The 19,557-nt window shown below is 59.5% G+C and overlaps 1 protein-coding gene across 1 annotated transcript in view; it reads left to right on the forward strand.

Moving 5' to 3' along the window:
* The first annotated feature begins 4,467 nt into the window (after positions 1–4,467).
* Positions 4,468–19,557, forward strand: part of FAM20C (FAM20C golgi associated secretory pathway kinase) — a 36,737-nt gene continuing 21,647 nt past the window's right edge. The window contains exons 1-3 of the mRNA XM_007114865.3: positions 4,468–5,160; positions 6,911–7,086; positions 12,738–12,816. Coding sequence (XP_007114927.2) covers positions 4,550–5,160; positions 6,911–7,086; positions 12,738–12,816 — 866 coding nt within the window. The 5' untranslated portion in view covers positions 4,468–4,549. The remainder of the gene's footprint in view (positions 5,161–6,910; positions 7,087–12,737; positions 12,817–19,557) is intronic.

Here is a 19,557-nt window from a genome sequence, read left to right on the forward strand (position 1 = left end):
TACCCCCCACTCAGGAAGGAGGGTCCTGGGCCCTCCTGGAATGTTCCCCAGCCCTGCAGGACAACTGCCACCCTGCAGCTGTCGGCCCACAGGTCCTGGGACACCCTCCCCCTCCCGCCCCAAACACACGCTCGGACTTCACGGCACAAGCCTCTTCCCAGCCTGTGCCAGGTTTCCAGGTGCCACTTCGCAGGTGCCACTGGATTAGGCTCCAGTGCTGGTCCCACACCCCTCACGTGACACCCACGAGCGAGTGCGTGCACTTGTCCCCTTCTGCACAAAGGCAGCCACTGCCCTGTTCCCCCGTCTCCAGTCACCACCGGCAGCCCTTTCTGCTTGAAAAGACCAACAGAGTCCCCTGAGCCGGACCCGCTGGCGGGTCCCCACACCCTGGGGAGATTTGGGGTGGAAGGAGCACCCGGCACATGGGGGAACCAGGGGCCCTGAACGGGTAAGAGGCAGGTGGCATCTCCCCTGTGTCTGTCCCCAGGGACCTCCCCTCTCTCTGCCTGGAACGCTCTCCTCACTGGGAACCCCCATTTGTCCTCTGGCCCAGTGCCAGCGCCTCCTGCGAGGTGCGCCCAGCCCTGCAGCCCCAGTTCCTCCTCCCGTCCTTGCAGGGCAGCTGCTGAGCCTTGAGCTGGGGCCTCAGGTTGGATTTCCTTGGATGAGCCCAGGTGAGGTCATACAGCGGAGAAAGTGGCTCCTGCCCAGGATCCTCAACAAACACAAGGCTCGGCATCCAGGTGACCCGACTCAAGACCAGAGCCGGTCCTGTCAAGGACTCCAGCCCCACAGACCTCCAAGTTGCTTATTCCCTCCCATGCAGGTTTCTAGTCAAATGTCCTTTTCTCAGGGGCCGTCCCCGTGTAAATAGCAGTCCCCTCACCCAGAACGTGCATTATTCCCTCTCTGTGGTACCAACTTTATTTTTCTACGTAATTCCTGGCACCACGTGACATATTTTAACACGGGTTTATCGGAGCGCCGGCCTCTGGGGGGAAAACGCTCCTGGTCTTGGATGAGGCCGCATCTAACCTCCTGGGGCCCTTCCTGGAGTAACCCCACCTGTCCTGGCCTCTGCCCAGGGACAGTACAGCAGAGGCCTAAGGGAGCTTCGGACCCTGTGCCTGTGCGTGCATGTGTGTGTACCTGTATGTCTCCGAGTGTATTTGTCTGTGGTTGTGCCTCTCTGTGTGTGCATGTGGATGTGTGCGTCTGTGCATGTCTGAGTGTGTATGTGTATATTTCCTTGGCTGAGTCCATTAAGCCAAATCAAATTACTTCTCAGAGCAAAATATAAGGAACCAGGCAGAAAGACCTGGCCAAGAGTTTTCCATACTCTGACCTCCTGTGGTGAGTGCTCTGTTTTCAAAGGCTTTTTTCACGTCACCTTTGCCTGTTGACACCTGACCCCAAGTTGGATGGTGGCTTGTGGGTCCCTTCTTTGACACACGCCCTACATCTGCCCAGGGCACGGGTGTGAACAAGGCACTGATCTCAGTGGAGCATGTGCATTTTAGGGGATACAAACCATAAATGAGAACAGAAGACAGCACAGTATCTTCACACGGTGATGGCGTTGCTGGGAAAATAATTCCAGTGGCGGGATGAGAGGAAGTGCGGGGAGGCTAGTGAGACAATGATTTTCCAAGGCGATAGTTGAGATAAAGCAAGAACTGTGCACGGGAGCCATCCAGTGGTGGGGTCCAAATAATATTTGTCCCAAGAGAACGATGGGGGCGGGGGGAGAGGTAACCTAAGTGCACAGGGAGCTCCAGTGATGCCCCCACTCTTAATGTCCATGGTTCATGGGATCCGCCCACCCCACGTCCACCCTAAGGACACTGAACATGGGAGGCCTGGGTGGGAGGGTGGGGCGCTGGAGCCTATAGAACCCCAAGGCCAAGGGAGACACTGTAGTGAGCACAGACCTAAGCTCCTTCCTGCCTGGTTCCCCCTCCCCCAGAGGGGGGGTGGTGCTTCTCAACCTCCATCTCAGTTTGCACAGCATCTCCTTGGCCTCTCTGAGTAACCCTGTCCAAAGTTACCTCTTCTGCACACGAATGGTGCTGTCAGTGTGAGAGGGAGGGAGGGAGGAGCTCCATCTCCAGGGCGTGAAAATGCCCCCAAATGCTCCATTTCCAGTCAAGTCCACCTTCACCCTCTGGTCTCCACCCACCCCCAGCCCTGGCCCCAACACATCCTCCAGATCCAGTTCCAGGAGGGCCCAGCCCTTCACTTACTTCAGATGGCCTCAGAAACATCTATTTCACTGACTTGCTGGGCTGGGACTCCCCTCCTTCACCCCAAGTATCTAATGGGCGCCTTCTGAATGTCAGGCACTGGGCCAGGCACTGAGATTCAATGGTGAGTCTCAGGGAAAATGGCCCCTGAATCCATGCAAGAGAAAACTGCAGTCCTGAGAGGGCAGTACAGTGAGTCAATGGGAGACTAGGGGTCCCACCCCAGGGCTCCCACCAGAGACTGGCCTCCCCTCAGTCCTTCCAGAGAGGCTTCGTCCTTGGAAACTTGCAGCCCCTGAAGGGCAGGGGGCAGTGAGCCTGGTGGTAGGTGTGTTTGTGACATCTCCTTTGGCCAGGTTCACTTACCTTCCCAACTATGACTTTAGGCTGAAATGCACATTAGTATTCCCTACTGGGGGGGCCTCCCTGGTGGCGCAGTGGTTAAGAATCCGCCTGCCAATGCAGGGGACACGGGTTCCAGCCCTGGTCTGGGACGACCTCACATGCCACGGAGCAACTAAGCCCGTGAGCCACAACTATTGAAGCATGCACGCCTAGAGCCCGAACTCGGCAACAAGAGAAGCCACCCCAATGAGAAGCCCGCACACCACAACAAAGAGTAGCCCCCGCTCGCCGCAACTGGAGAAAGCCTGTGCGCAGCAACAAAGACCTAACGCAGCCTAAATAAGATAAATAAGTTTAAAAAATATATTCTCTATTGGGGGCTGGGGGTCCAGAAGCTGTGTGGGCACAGAAGTACCCAGCCCCTGGCTGTAGGTGGCCAATTTTGCGCATCTGGCGAGGCCAATTCATACACACACACACACACACACACACACACACACACACACACACACACAGAGTCCCGCCCAAAGCGAGGGAGGTGCCGCCTCCCGCACACACCGGGCACCTCTCTGTGCCAAGCGAATTCTAACTGGGGCACCGGCGCCGCCATAGTTAAGGCGCAGGCGTGGTCCCCTCGAGGTGGGATGGGGCCCCAGCGTGCAGGAGCCTCGCCCCGGTGCGGGCCTCCCCTCCGGGTTTGGGCCAATACCCCGCTCCTCTCACCGTCTCCAGCGGTGGCGACCCCAACGCCCCCTCCTCCTCCCCTTCGCCGGCCGCCTGGGGCGCGGCACCCGCCCGAGGCGGGGGCGTGGGGCATAAGGTCGCCGCCCAGAGGGAGCTCATCCGGCGGCGCAGACGCCCAGCGCCTCCGGGGAGGGACTTGGCCTGGGTTCTGGCCCTCGGCTTATCGGGGAGGAGCCGAGAGGCTGCAGCTGGCGGCGGCCTGCCCCGGGCGGGCCCAGGTCCTGGGCGCGGCAGCCAGGCCGGGGAGCCCTTCTCGGCAGAACCCGCAGCGCGGGATCAGCGCCGTCTGCTTTCCTCTCTGTCTTCTCTGGGCAAACCGCGGGAAGCAAGCGCCCTCTCTTTAGCGGGCCGGGAGCTGCAGAGCATCGCGGGGCGCGGCCGAGGGGAGGAGAAAACAGGGAGCAGCGTAGGCCCGGGCTCGCGGGGCTGCGGCTCCGCCAATCTGCGGGCGCTGACGCGGGGGGCGGCTCCGCGGCGCTCGGATATCTGACCGCCCGGGGAGAGGTTCGGCTGTGCGGGGGCTGCGCTCCGGGGACGGCCGGTGCACCTGCCCGGGGACTTCGCCGGACGCTCCGTGCGCCACCCCCGCTCCCGCCCCCTCCTCGCTCCCCGCGGCCCTGCGCCCTCATTCCCCTCCAGGTCCCCGCCTGCGGGCCGCAGCGTGAGAGAACCGAGCCCTGCCCGAAGGAGCCGCCCCTTCTCCGCCCGGCCGGCCCGGCGCCTAGCGCGGCCCAAGGAGCAGCGCAAGAGACTGCGCCGAGCCTCGGATCGGATTGCGCCGCGCGGTCGCCGCCACCCCCCACCCCCACCCCAGGCCGCCGCGCCTTGGCCGGGATGGGCCTAAGTGTCCGGCCCCTGCGCGCCTGATGAGCGCGGCCGCGGCCCCGGAGATCCAAGCGGGCCGCTACGTGCGCGGGGCCTCCCCGAGCTGCGCCCCCAGCTTCGCGGACGAGGGCCGCTGGGCCCGGCCGGCTGAGGGCGCGGCCACTCCGGAGAGGCGAGAGGGAACGGCCCCGAAATGGCCCGGCGAGCGGGCGCTTTGGCGGTGGGCGCCCTACGCGTGGGACAGCCCCGGGACGAGTAGCTGGCCGACGCCAGATGGACCTTGATCCGCGCCGCGGCGCCGCGTTCGTGCCAAGCCAAGACTAGAAGGGCACGGGCGGAGCGCGCTCTGGGGGCGCCCGGAGTTCCAGGCCCCGCTCGCCCGCCGGGCCATGAAGATGATCCTGGTGCGCAGGTTCCGCGTGCTCATCCTGATGGCGTTCCTGGTGGCCTGCGCGCTGCACATCGTGCTGGATCTGCTGCCCAAGCTGGAGCGGAGCGGAGCGCAGCCCTCGGGGGAACCCGGCTGCTCCTGCGCGCAGCCCGCGGCCGAGGCGGCGGCACCCGGCTGGGCCCAGGCGCGCGGACGCCCGGGGGAGCCCCCGGCAGCAGCCTCCGCCGCCGGCGACGCAGGCTGGCCCAACAAGCACACACTGCGCATCCTGCAGGACTTCAGCTCCGACCCTTCCTCCAACCTCACGTCCCACTCGCTTGAGAAACTGCCACCCGCAGCCGAACCGGCCGAGGGCGCCTTGCCGGGGCAGGATCCCGGCGCCCTGCGACCCTTAGACCCCGCTCACCGGCCGCTGCTCAGAGACCCCGGTGCGCGTGGACCTGTGCCGCCCCCCGGCCCGAGCGGGGATGGCTCCCTCCTGGCCAGGCTGTTCCAGCACCCACTGTACCAGGTAGCCATTCCGCCGCTAACGGAGGACGACGTCCTCTTCAACGTGAACAGCGACATCAGGTTCAATCCCAAGGCGGCGGCAGCGGAGAACCCAGACTGGTGAGTGGGGCTGCGGCTGCTGAGGTGGGTGCTGGCAGGCCCGACCCCCGAGGCAGCCGTGCGCCCCTTGAGAGTAAAGATCCACCCCAGAAAGTGCCCTTGCACATCCAAGGCGCTGTGTAAAGAGGCTCAGGGTCAGAGACTCGCAGAGGGCGTGGACCCCATGGCAGAGGCCCCAGGAAGGGGAGCTTTGTGGGGCGGGCAGCGTGCAGACTCTGGGCACTGCCTTTGTCTCCAGAATGACTGCCTCCCTGAGAAGGGCTGCTGGGTGCTTTGGGAGCTGTTTCCTGTGGCCACTGGCCTGGAAGGCAGACATGGCAGGCAGGAGCCGGGGAGAGTGAGTTCTGCATTTACAGGAAAGCAGTGCTGGCCTGCATCGCCCTGGTCACTGGCTCACAAAGGGACTCAGGCAGTGAGTGAAGGTGCTTCCTTGGGAAGCTGCTGCCTGCCAGTGCTTGGCAACACCGCTCTGGTGGACGTGTCGGGAAGGTCTGGAGAGGCCTAATGAGCCTTGTAAACCAGTCCCTGAGAAAAAATTAGCAGAGGGGCATGCTGGCCCCCATGAGGCATAACCAAGGCGTTCTCCCCCCGCCCAGGCTGCAAGGGGGTGACAGCTTCCTAAAAGGCGAGTAGCATCCCCCAGGAGCATCTCTTTAAACTGTCCTGCTTTAAACCCCTCCCCCAAGGCCCTCCTCAGCCACACAGATCAAAATAAGCAGATGCTGCCGCCCTGGGTGGTGAAATATTAACCAACAGCAAGGCCAGGATAAATAAGTACCTGCAAAGGTTACACAGGCAACAGAGGGGAAAGGCCAGGTTTCCAAAACATCTCATAACATCCTTTCTCCTTTGCAAGTGGACCAGACCCAGTGTTTTCTGTCTAAACACACCAAGGTGTTTGGTGGCCTCTGAGCTTTGTCTGCTGGCCAGGTTCACGGAAATGCTCAGAAATTTGAGAGGCAGAGCCGTGTGCTAGGCCGGGGCCTCTTTGTAGGAGAGACAGAGCCCAGAGCCAGTGGCCAGCGACGGGGCCCTTGGGCAGCTTCTCGTAACCCATCGTGTCCGTTGTGGGGCAGAGCTTGGGGCTGAAAAGGCCTCACTTGCAGGTGAATTAGCGCTCAGACGAGTTCCGCTTTTCCCTCCAGCAGCAAACAGGGCCTGTCCTCCCCCAGACTGGCGCTTTGGCTCAAGAGACAAGGATGGGCCACGTTGGCAGCAGGTCCTCGATTTGGGCCTCGGCTGGACTGAGTGCCACTTTCCTCCCTCCCCGCCCAAGGCTGCTTCCTGAAAACCAAATTTAGCCTCTTGAATCACTGCTGCCCCAAAGCAGAGCACCCAGCGAAGGTTTCCGCCAGACTGGGCTCATCTGCCCCCAGGAAGCTGGCAGCCCTTCGCGCCCCAGGCTGACATCATGCTTGTCAGGCTGTCTCAGTGACCCTGGGACAGACGCGGCGGGGCCTAGCGCTGACGGTCTGCGTTTGGTCTGCTTTAGTTATAGCTGTCTGTGGCGTCTCCCAAGGGTAAGTGAGAATTACAGGCCTTCAAATATATTATTAGTTGGTGGAACAACAGCCACAGAAAGAGTGCGGACGTCGCAGGGTCCCGTTTGAGTAGAGGCACCTCTGAATAAATCCATGTTTGTCTGGATCCAAAGTGAAAACCTGGGCATCGACGCCAACTCCCCCATCCATCTCGAGAGCTTGCTCTTCTGTTCTTTCCCTGTTGACCTGGGTCACCTTCATTTGTGCAGGCCACACGAAGGTCCTGAGGATGAATTCCTACCCACGGGGGACGCGGCCGTGGACTCCTATCCCAACTGGCTCAAATTCCACATCGGCATCAACCGCTATGAGCTGTACTCTCGACACAACCCAGCGGTGGAGGCCCTGCTGCGTGACCTCGGCGCCCAGAAGATCACCAGTGTTGGTAGGTGCCCCGCGTGCCCGGCCAGCTCTCCTTGCTGGAGCATCACCTCGTGGGCGAGTTATACTGGCAGCCTTCCCAGAGGAGGCGCCTGCGGGCCTTTGATGCTGTCAGTATTTGGGGGCAGCAGCGGGAGGCTGCCTTCTGCCGTTGCAAGATGAGCAAGGCAGGGCAAGACGCCGCCCAGCCAGTCCTGTTGTTCTGCCGGGGCGGTGCACCGCGCGTCCCCACCTCGGGTTAAGAAGAGGCACCCCTGGCAGCTGCAGGGAGACGCCTTGGAGAGCTCAGCATCTTCTGGTTGTTTGGGGAGGCTCTGCCTCAGAGCGCACCAGGTGCTCCTGGGATTCGTGCGGGCGGGGAGTGACAAGGGCTCAACTCTGTCCAGGGCAGAGCCCCATACACTGAGTAGTTTGGAGGAGACATCTCGGAGTACTTTGGCATCTGCTGAATCAGAAGTTTCAGGGCATCCAGTTACTGATTTCAGGAAGATGTGTCGGCAGTGGTTTCTGAGTGTGGAGGCTTGAGGCCGTTGTTCTCAGGCCTGTAGGCAATTGTTTGTGAAGGTCCCGATTAGTCACTAATAAATAGCTCCGAGGGCAGAGGGGGTGGGCAGAGGCCCTGGGGGGGAGGGACGGTCCCCGGAGGCGCGTAGGGTGCAGGGAGGCCCCAGTAGCCTGAGTGCTGGGAGCAGGGGTCTAGGCACTGCCTTACTGGTGTCTGGGCCATCCTGAGGCTGAAGGGGCTCTGCTGACCTGGGCCGATGCCAGGGAGCTGGGAGTCGCCTGCGAGGCTGGCGCCTGGGTTTCCAGAGCCCTCCAGAGGCCGTGCTGCGTGTCTCCGCCCGGTGCTGAGCTGTTTGGCAGCGCCACCCTTCCCGCTGGCATATGGCTGTTCACCCTGAGAGAGGACTCGCCGGGCACGACGGTGCTCTCCCCTCCTTCTTGCTGCCCAGGAGGAATCTGAGTGCCTCCCGGCCCCCAGCCCCACCCAGCCCTCCTCCTGTGCTGGAAGGACTGCATGGGAGAGGCCACGGCCGGGGTGTCCCCTTCTCTCCTGAGCAGGCGCGGTTGTTAGAGAGACATCCAATGCGATGACCATTTGTCGTCTGTTCAGCGGACTCTGTCGAGCACCTCCTGCATCTCAGGGCCCCTTTCTGGACAGTAGGAGTTGGGGGTGAACCCAGCCTCAGCAAGCTTCTGCTCGTCCTGACCTGCGCGTGCTGATGGACAGATAAAGTCCAGAGGGATTAGCGAGGAGGTGACCTCCACCTGGGAGGAGCAGGTCTTGAATGGGGCGGAGGCTCTCGTGATGGAAGGGGGCAGGGAGTGTGGGCCTTTCGGGGGAAATGACGACAGCGTTTTAAAATTCGGGCTTAGGGAAGTGCAGCGTCCATGCGGGCAGGCTGCCGTCCGTCCGCCCCAGTCTCCCATCTGTCAAGTGGGCTCAGGCACACTGCATCTTATTTCAAGAAGACGGACCGTGCACCCAGGCTTGTACAACATTAACTCGGGCTTTGTGCAGGGTCTTGCTTAGAGGCAGGGCTGCAAGGATCCCACAGGCCAGCCAGGCTCACCATACCCCTCAGGGGGCAGACAGCCTCCCAGCTCTCACTGGACGTTGCCCTGTGCAGAGAGCAGAGCCCAGGAGCCCAGGGAGCCGCCAGAGGCAGAGGACAGGCCTCGGGGGCTCACAGGCAGCTTTGCCCGCCCTGGGCACCCTCCTCCCCCGTTGTCCTGGGGGCCTGGCCTTGGGGCACCCCCACCCCCTTTGGTCCAACGGTCTCGGGCGGTGGTGCCTAGGCTGCCTGACATCCCAGAGTTCTGGCTTGCTCTGCGCCTGGCAGGGTGACCTGGGGTGAGTGCCTGCCCATCTGTGTCCTGTGGGCTGTTTGCGCTGATCTCACCCGCTGGACTACCCTGGCCTAGCTGGTCCTAATCCAGCATGTTCCTTGGGGCCGTGGGCCGGTCAGAGCCCAGGCTGGCATTCACAGGTGCCTAATGAGCGTGGGAAGGTTGACTTGATGGGACCGGGTATCATCACCCACAGCGAACAGCAGGCCTGGTGTGTCCCGGCTCCCCAGTCACGAGTCAGCGTGACTCTGGGCCGATGGGTTAACTTCTGTGGGCCTCCCCGTGTCTCCTGTGGATCACAGAGGTGGTCATATCCTCGACCCTGTAATCTCCAGCTTGCAAATCTGAAATCATAACCCATTTGACAGCAAAACCCGACCCAACATGAACGGACGTGGACGCAAAACCTAAAATGAGAGACTGTTTATAAACCCTTGTTTTTCTCACTTGGAGTGAATGTTCCCACGGAGTGCATTTAACTCCGGGGTTCTCCCCCGACCCGCTCAGGGCTACAGAATCTGTGGGATGGAAACACCACCTGCACCTCTTGTCATCTGAAATTTTGAAAACCCCTGAACACTTCTGCCCCAGAGATTTTGCAGACGGGTGTGGACCCATGAAACCTGCCTCACAGGGCTGTTGAGAGGTTTTGGTGAGGCAGAGGAAGAGGTAGGGGCAGAGGCTAGGCAGTGCCCCCGCTGGTTACCTGTGTGTGGGGCGGCCAGCACTGGGCAAGCTGGAGCCTGCTGAAGGCCTCGACCGGACGCTCAGCCCCACTATGTTCGGCCTTGGGCCTGGAGGTGCCTGGAGGTGCTCGCGGCAAGCTCACACTTGAGAGGAGGCCCCTCTTCCTGAGGAAGCAGGACATCGTCTCACCTGGAGCCCAGTGGAGCCTCCGGGAGCATGGCTGCAAGTGTCCAGGCCCAGGTTCCTGCTGGGCGGGAGCAGGAGAGGGGCTGGCCCGGCCAGGCTGCAGGCGTCCCCGGGGAAGGCACACCTTCCTGGGCTGTCTGCCCCCACATCCAGCTGGTCGTTCTTGGTGAACACCCAGCTGCTGAGACAGCAGCCTCTGACTGGGCCCTTGGCTTAGCAGAGCCACTGGGTGGGTTTGCAGACCGGGGTCCCTGGACAAGAGCTGTCTGCTGCTGGAGGCCCTGCCCCTGGCACTGCTGTGACCTGGGGGGGTGCAGCCCTCGGAGGCCCCATGGGAGCCGGGAACCTGCCTTGGGAGTCAGGGTTCAGCAGCGCCGTCCTTTTGAGCTTAAAATGGAAGAAGAGCTAGAAATCCAGCCCATCTCCCAACCCCATCCTGCAAATCGGGGAACAGGCTTCCGGGAGGGCAGGCTTGCCCACGGCCAGCACATCTCTGCCCCCAGCTCTGAGCTGTGTCTGGACCCAAGTGGTCACTTCAGTCTTGAAACATGAGCCCAGAAATGGTGTGGCGATGAGAACGGGTCCTGCGAGGCCCCCGATGCTTTCCCTCAGAACGGTTCCGTCAAGGCTCCCCGTTCAGAACCCCTTGATCCACTCACAAAACGCACGTGGCCAGCGGAGATTTCTTTAGAGCTGGGCTCCCGGCTGCTTGGTAATGGCTATTAGCCGCCTTTAAAGAGGCTCAGGACCCTGAAGCCAGGCCTGCGGAGGCTGTGGCTGGGCCAGTGATAGTGTTGATAATTAAATCACTATTGTACACAATCATGGATGCAAAGAATAAATGCCACAATTAACTACTCTGTACTTGGAGTTACTTAAAAAGAAGTCACTCAGCAGGAGAGGGTTCAGGCAGCCTCTGGCCTGAAGCAAAGACCCCACAGTTGCTCATCCAGATCAGGACAAAGCCATGGGTGGTGCTGAGCAGTGGAGACGGCTCCACGGGACAGAAGTCCTGGGCGCCCACCGACCTGCTAGGACAGCAGCCCTGGGGGCCATAGGGCCGCCCTGCCTAATGAGCAGGCTGCTCAGGAAGGTGGCTCTGGGCCCAGAAAGGCTACAGTCCCCCTCCTACCCGGGGACACCACCGCTTCGGGCCCCAGTCCCAGGAGCCTGGCTCGACTGACCCGGAGGAAGGGAACTGAAAATGCCCAGTAAGCTGGACGCCCAAGCCCAGGGCCGGAGGGGCCTTCAGTCATCCTGGAGGAAGGACGAAGGCCCCCCCAGGGGACCCGGAGAAGGCGGTGAATGGCTGAGTTCCTCCTCATCTCTCTCCGCTGTCGGGTTGAAGGTCAAAAACACAGCCTGTGTGGTGCTGGCCCAGCTGCACCCCCCGGCGCTTGCTTTCTCCATTTTGAACCGCTGGCAGCCACGGCCCCGGAATCCACCAGGCCTGTGTTCCGACTGGGTTCCGTCTAAGTCCAGGGCGGGAGCTGGTTTCCACCTGGGGCAGTGCTGTGGTTCCCCTTTCAAGGAAGCAGAACTCCCCCAATAAGGGTGAGCTGGATTGTAGCAAATCACAGCATCAGTCGTAGCCCAGACTGGAAGCTATTGCTTCTCAAACATCCTGGGGCCTGTGTCATGGACTGAAGTCTGGGCTGCACCCCTGAGTTGGGCTGAGGACCCAGGCCGGAGCATAGGCTTACGTGGGGCAGGTGCCCACGGGGCTGGCCCCTCAGTGCCTGTAAATGGACGCGCTCTCGCCTTTCTCTGTGGCTGTGGGCTGGGCGGGGAGAACAGAGAACCCAGCTGCTCCTGGTGTCACATTCTCCAAATTTGAGCCGTCCTTGGGCCAGGCCTCGCTTCTTCTGACCCTTAAATCAAGGCAGGGGCTGTGAAAACAGCTGGACCAGCGTCCTGACCGTGACCCCTAAGGACAGACGTTGGTCCTACTTCACAGATGAACTGACCGAGGCCGAGGGCACAACGTCAGCGGCCCTGCTGGCACCTGGCAGCACCTCCCACACGGAGGTGTCTGTGTGGTCCACCAGTCTCCAGAGACGGAGTTCATTCATTTCAAGTCAGGGTGGCCCATCCAAATACGGGTCAGGGATCTTGTTAGGAGTGGGGAGGGCACTGGCTCGGGGAGCTTCACCCACAGACCTGGGTCACACTGTCTCCGATGCTGAGTCCAGGTCCCCTTCAGATGGAGCTGCTGACCTGGCAGCAGGAGTCAGGCAGGTGGCCGGGGACCTGGAGGATAGGTCTGGCCTCGACGCCCATGGAGCCCTGCAGCCCCTGAAACATCTGGGAACTTGGACCTTGAGGTCCTGCCTCTCGCCCCTGAAGTCCGCTGACCTGAACATGCCTGACGCTGTTCCAGGTGCTTCACTAGCGTGACCCCGGTCACCACGAGAGCGACCCCGGGAGAGGGTGCAACGCGCCCCCGTGCTCACCTGAGTCCCCTGAGGCACCGACGAGTGGGTCTCAGCCCTGCCCCCAGCCCCATGGGGGAGGCTGGGTGGGTGTGCTGAGCCCCCTTCAACAGAGGGGCCGAGGTCGGGGCAAGCGGAGACACCGTCTAGGGCGCCAGCTGGGCCACCGCACATCCAACCCTCCAGTGTGGCACCCTCCCGCCACCTCTGCCGTCGGCGCATTTTCCCAGGCCCCATCTACCCTCCTCAGCACAGCTCCTCCAGCCCCTGGTTGGCGCTTCCCGACCCTGAAACATCTGCCTGCCCCAGGCCTTGGTCCCGGATCCTCACCACTGCACCGCCACGACCCTCACATTTGCACCCATACCCTGACCTAACCCCACAGCCTCAGGCCACCGCTAGCCGGGGGTCCCCCCAGACCTTGGAGCAGTGCATCGTCAAGCTCACAGGCCTGCCCCAAGGCCGCAGGTGACCCTGTATTCTTTCCCTCCTGTTGCAGCCATGAAGTCGGGGGGCACACAGCTCAAGCTCATCGTGACCTTCCAGAACTACGGGCAAGCGCTGTTCAAACCCATGAAGTAAGTGCCGGGCCGGGGGGTCAGGCGCGAGGGGCTGCGGTCGGGAGCACGCAGCTCGTGTGGTCTGTGTCTCAGCCTCTCAGCTCTGCTCTCCTCGCCCGAGAGCAGCCAGGCTCTGTGTCTGTGACTGCGCTTAGCCGTGCCGTAAAACTTTATTTCTAAAACTAGTGGGTCAGCTGATTTGACCCCTGAGCCCTATTCTAGATAAAATAGAAACTGTGCTACCAAAATCAAAATGAAGCCCTCAGTGGCATCTGAAAACGGTGGAGATGGTGGAGAAGGAACATTTGGAAGCCAGACTACTCCAGAAATGAGCACTTGTGCTTTGTGATGTCCACTCTGATGGCCCTGGGGCTTGCCTGTCCCACGTGGGACCAGGTTGTTCGCCATCTTTGGTTAGTTTCAAACAGGGCCATTTTTGCACTGTTGAGACGGTTCATTGTTTTTAAAGCATGGGTTGCACCCCCAAAAGCCCATGAGGCCTTTCAGGTCACGTGGGGCTGCTGGGCTGGGTGGGGACTGCAGCAAAGCTCCAGGGCATGGGCCCCCCAGAAGGAGCAGCTATCCGTGACCAGGGCGGACGGCCAGCCTGGTTCACACAGGACAGAACCCCAACGCTCATGAGGGGTGATTTGGGCGAGGTGAGGCCTAGGCTGCATGTGGGCTCCTTGGGGAAGGTTCTGGAGGGGAGGGGGTTCCTCATAGAACTTTCTGGCCACCGTGGGCTCCTCTGTGCCCTCTCAGACTGGAGCTTGAGTAGAGGGGCCCCTTCCAGGTCTCTTGATGTCACAACAGTGAGTATGGAGCTGTGCGGGGAGGAGGGTGTGCCAGGTGGGGTCGAGCTCGGATGCTGCATTGATGGCCAGGTGACAGGTGGCCCTGGACCCCTCCCTGGCAGGAATCCGGGACAATAGCTGAAAACCACAATGTCTTTGTCGCCCCGTCGGCCACACAGGCCCCCCGTCTCGGTGGTGTATTGTCCACAGCCTAGTAAGTCGTCTCCAGGTGCGCCCAGAGCTTTGTAAGTTGAAGATTCTGAATTAATTAGGTGGTAGTATTTTTCCTCTGAGATCTTGAAGGATGTATGCTGAGAGGGTCTAGAGAGGAACAGCGCTGAGGTGGGAGGTAGAGCCTGCGGGGCCTGCAAAGTGTAATTTATGTGGCACGTGCATGACCATTTAAAGTTGTCTTTTTTTAAAATTTATTTATTTTTATTTTTGGCTGCGTTGGGTCTTTGTTGCTGCAGGCGGGCTCTAGGCGCACGCAGGCTTCAGTAGTTGTGGCTCGCGGGCTCTAGAGCGCGGGCTTCGGTAGTTGTGGCTCGCGGGCTCTAGAGCGCGGGCTTCGGTAGTTGTGGCGCGCGGGCCTAGTTGCTCTGCAGCATGTGGAATCTTCCTGGACCAGGGCTCGAACCTGTGTCCCCTGCATTGGCAGGCGGATTCTTAACCACTGTGTCACCAGGGAAGCCCCACCATTTAAAGTTTAATGGGTATATATTTTTAATAGACATCGAAAAATATTTAAATAGCGCATTAGCCCATGAGTTGCTGAGTATTCTTGCTTTAGTGTTAAAGTAAGATTTTTTAACAGCTTTATCAAGATGTAATTTACATATTTCATAGTTCAGCCACTTAAAGTCTACAATTCAATAGCTTTCAGTATATTCACGGAACTGTGCATCCATCACCACAATTTTAGAACCTTTTTGTTACTCCAGAAAAAAACCTTGTCCGATGTTGCCCTCCCTCCAGGCCTGGACAACCACTAGTCTACTTTCTGTCTCTGTGGACTTGCCCATCTTGGAGTTTCACATAAACAGAATCACACACTATCTGATTCTTTGCGTCTGCGTCTCTCACTGAGCATCATGTGTTCAAGGTTCATCCACGTTGTGGCCGGTGTCAGAGCTTCCTTCCTTTCTGTGGCCTAACAATACTCTGCAGTGTGGATGGACCACATTTTACTTGTACTTTCATCCATTAATGAGCATTTGAGTTATTTCCACCTTCTGGCTGTATGAACATACACGTACAGGTTTCTGGGTGGACACATGTCTTCATTTCTCCCGGCTGTGTGCCTGGGAGTGGAATTGCCGGGTCACGTAATAACTGAGTGTAACTGTTTGAGGAGCTGCAGACGCTTTTCCTCGGCGGCTGCGGAATGTGCAGCCCCGCCAGCCACCTCCACGTGCTGCCCGCCAGTACTTGTCTGTTCCGCCTTCTTGGTCCTCGCCGCCCTGGTGGGTGTGTGGCGTGGCATCTCCTTGAGGTTCTGAGTCATAGTTCTCTACCGACTAACGGCGTCGAGTGTCTTTTCACGTCCTTGTTGGTCATTTAGATCTTCTTTGGAGAAATGTCTGTTCATATCTTTTGCTGTTGTTTAGTTGGTTGTCTTTCCATTAGTAAGTTGTAAGGATTCTTTGTATGTTTTGGATATAAGACGCTTATCACATACGCGGTGTCCTTTGAGGCACAAGTTTCTCATCTTGAGCATGTTGGATTTAACTATTATGTTGTTGTTGCCCGTGCTTTTGGTGTAGTATTTAAATTTTAATATCGAAAAATGTACATGCTAGGTAATAGTGGTGCAGGTGATGTGTGTGGCTGAAGTTCGGGAGCATTGGTGTATCCACAGAGACAGCAGGCCTGGCAAGGCCATTGTTGTGTGACCTCCAGTAAATTCATTCTGCCTTACTGGGACTCGGTTTATCCATCTATCAACAGAGGCATTGTAGGAAGAGGTTTGAGGTCTAAACTCTATTGGATTGGTTTAGGAGATAGGGCACCAAGTTTATAGAAGGAAACCGGGAGGAGCTGGTGTTTGGCAAGTCGGGTTGGGGCTGGGCAGATGCACCAGGGTGTACGGGCTTTGCAACAGGATTCAACCTGCTTCTTGCAAAGGAAGCGTCCAGGTGTGCCCGTAACACTAGCTGTGACCACCTCCTGGCAGAGGTGTGCATTCCGTCACCCCACGAACACTGAGCCCGGCCTGGCCTCCTGCCAGGCGCAGGGAATGCAGGCGTGACTCAGGCCCGGCACTGCTGCTGCTTAGGGCGGGACAGAGCGCGGTGTGTCTGCTCCACTGCGCAGGGCCTGGTCCTCGGTGCTACACGTACGTCTGCAGAACGAACAAGAGAACGAGCCACTGACGGCAGACGGGAGACTGAGGGCTGCTGAACACTTGGGAGGCAGCTGGAAGGTTTCTCAGCAGTGACCTCCAGCTGAGGCCGGAGCACAAGTGTGGCGGTCAGGCGGACACCACCCCAGGCCAGAAGGCCAGCCTGGAGGAGGCGGCACATTCCAGGACCAGGTGGCTTCTGCAGTCTGGAGGACCAGTGCTGTTGTGCAGAGGACTACCTAACGTGGCTGTTTATACTGAGGTTAATTTAAGTGAGATGAAGTTACAACCTAGTCTCTCGGTCACACCAGCCACACCTGAGGCATCAGTGACTGCACGTAACTGGTGGTGCCGTGTTGGACACGCCCAGCATCACAGAAAGTTCTGTGGGACAGGTCTGTGTTTGAGCACAGAACTCGAGGGGAGACGAGTCTAGGCAGCTGGAGAGGGGCAGGGGCCAGACTCTGCAGGGCATCTGGGCCTGGATGTTTGGATATTTTCCAGGAGTGTCAGTCAGCCATGTTATGCGGGGAGGGTGGGAGGGCTTATGGGTTGTCAGATGGGAGGTGCTGGCATCTGCGCCTGAGGAGGCGTGAGGATGGGCTTGAGCGTGGCTCTTAGAGACACTTGGGAGAGCAGACCCCCTGGGCACAGTGGCGGACGTGGTCGGGGCCGAGAGAGTGAAGGCTTCCGACCTACGTGCCAGCGGCCTGCGGGGCCGTGGGGTGGGGGGGTCCAGGCAGGGAGCAGGGGTGCACGTGGAGGCACCTAGAAGGTGAGGCCTAGCCATAGAGAGTGTCCTTGCTGTGTGACCTTGCAACACTCCCTCCCCTCTCTGGGCCTTGGTTGCAGTACGCTGCACGAGGCTGGGTTACAGGAGGCTCTGGGCCCCTGCCCTTCTGGGACCTCTGTATCTCCGGTAAGGAAGACAGTAAGTTCAGCACCAGTAGGGCTCCAGGAGCCAGTGCAGTCCCCTCCCCGAGTCCGTCCCTGCTCTTTGATTGTCTGGGTGTGCTGGAGTCTGCAATTTTGACTTGCAGACGTTCGAGGGATAATGACTGTTTGGTGCACTTGAACAGCGGCTATTTAGGGCGCAACAGCCGAATGCAGGCTGGAGACGGAGCTGCCGCCGCGCTTCTGCTCTGGTCACTTGCCAGCAGGCGACCCGTCGCTCCCCGCGGCTGGCGAGGCTGCTTTCACAGTCCTCTTCACCAAAACAACCGGGCTGCCTCCCGAGCGTTTGGAATCCGGAGCCACAGCGCCCTCTGTGCCGTGTGTGTTTTGGGATCCAAAGCGTGTTCAGACGCAGGGAGGGAAGGAAAGCACACGTGCCCCCGTGGTAGCTTTGAGGGGAAAATAACTCAACAGCAAGACGACGCCTCCAGTGCAGACGAGCCGGTCGCTGGCACTCCACAGACCCAGCATCACTTGCAAAGCAGAGGAAGAGGAGAAAAACCCCACGGGCCAGGCTCAGTGAGTCTGAGATGGGTCATTTCGAGTCTGGCTTACTGAGCACTTGTCACCCAGGGCTCAGGAGCTGGGGGGACAGTGGAAGGCGCCCCCAAAGAAGGCAGCCCCCCAGCCTGGACGCAGATGGGGCCAAGGTCGTGGGTGCAGGAAAGGGCGCCACGCCAGGCACAGTGCCTCACGGACCCAGACGGGGAGGCCACTGTTACCCCATAGACCTTGTTGTGGACAAGGAGACTGAAGCTCAGAGTGCCCGAGGGCACCCAAGGGCACTGGCCAGCAGTAGCTGGGGCTGGAGTGGCCACTGCACTGTCCCTACTCAGATCTCCAAGCAGTGGCCATCATCGTCTTTGATGCCGTTAACATGTGGGTTCATTTCTGGTTCCTTAATTTATAACAACAGTTGAGCTCTAACCCTATGCGTCCACACTGTGTGAGTGTCCTGGGCTGCCATCGGGAAGCATCATGACCTGGGCAGCTTAGAGAATCAGGAAGCTCTTTTTCCTCAGTTCTGGACGCCAGAGTCAGAAACCACGGTGTCGCAGGACCGCCTCCCCCGAAGGCTTCTGGAGAGTCCTTCCTGCCTCTTCCAGCTTCTGGGCGTGGCTGTCAATCCTTGGAGTTCTGTGGCTTGTGGCCAGGTCACTCCCTTTTCTGCCTCTGTTGTCGCATGGCCTCTCCTGCGGGTCTGTGTCCAAATTCCCCTCTTCTTATAAGGACACCAGTCACTGGACTCAGGGCCACCCTGACCCACTATGACCTTTTCTTAATGAATCCCATCTGCCAAGTCCCTATTTCCAAATAAGGCCACAGCACAGCTCCCCGGGGTTAGGACTTCAACATACCATTTTTGGGGAACACAAGTCAACCCTTTCCAACGTCCAGGTAAGACTCTCTTCCGTGTATGGCCGCACCTCTTCCCAGTGCCTGGGTGATGAGGGTAGGAAAGAGTTTTCATCTTCACTGTTGGTGGAGTCACCTGCCGCCCCGCCTGCCTTGGTCTCCTCTGTATGTTGTATAAGGAGGGTCAGTTAGGTCAAGGGCAAATATTATCAGTGCTGATAAAATCCAATACGATTTTAGCTTTACCGACACTTGTAATTCCCCACTTCCCCACCTTCTTAAAATGCACGTTTCTGTTGAGTTGGAACATTCCTATGGAAACGCACACAGATGGTAAGCGGATGTTTACAACACACGCCAGTAAGCAGGTGAGCAGGTAACCAGCACCAGGTCAGGACCGACTGACAGCTTCCTCCTCCCAGGGTGCCCCCCACCCCACCGGTTCCCAGCGAGTGAATCCCCGCCCGCTGCCCCCACCCACGCTGCCCTTGTGTCTGGGAGATGCCTCTCCGTGGCTCCTTGCTCTTGTGGCCAAGTCACATTCCACTGTGTGAAAACCTCCGGTTTCTTCAGCGCTCTCCTGTGGATGGACTTGTGGGAGGTTTCAGTTAAAGAATATTGTTAGTGGAGCTGCCCTGACCGCTCTCGTACTTCTGAGGGCTCATCCGGGGGCAGGGCTGTGCCAGGAGCACAGTGCTGGGTGGCAGGGTCGGGCTCCGTTCAGCTTGGCTTCAGTAGAGCTGCCGTCCAGGGCAGCCATCCTCTGGTCTACGCTCCAGCAGCTCATTCCAGGGCAGGGTGTGGTGCCCAGGCTTGAAACCAATGTCTGTGACGGCCGTACGCAGAGCCTGGACAGGTCACAGGTCCCTCTGGACCAGGCCAGGCCTAACCCCACGTCTGGCCCTTGGGGCCTCACTCCCTTTGTTTGCGGGCAGCAGCTCCCCCTGTCCTGCTCTGGGAGCCTTGGTCTAGAGGGACAGCCGTGGGTGCGGCCTTGCGGGGGTTGTGGGGGGGCTGTGTCTGCACGTCCGTCCGGGGCTGCTGCCGCCCTGCAGGAACACACGGCCGCCTCTGCCCACCGCGCGCTCCTTGTTCGCGCCACGGCATGGTCTCCCTGAGGCTACCACGCTCGGCCGCGGCTCTGCACCCCAGTGAGAGCTGTTCCCTCACCTTCTCAGGTTTGTTAGGATTTGACAGCCTCCACTCTGGCTGGCCGGCGAAGCCAGCGCCCCTGTAGCTGACACGTCACGTTTTAATTTTATCACCAGCTCTCCTTCAAGGAGGAGGAAATTGAGGCTCAGAGGGTTTAAACAT

The sequence above is a fragment of the Physeter macrocephalus genome, unplaced genomic scaffold, assembly GCF_002837175.3.
Source record: "Physeter macrocephalus isolate SW-GA unplaced genomic scaffold, ASM283717v5 random_282, whole genome shotgun sequence".
Taxonomy (NCBI): domain Eukaryota; kingdom Metazoa; phylum Chordata; class Mammalia; order Artiodactyla; family Physeteridae; genus Physeter; species Physeter macrocephalus.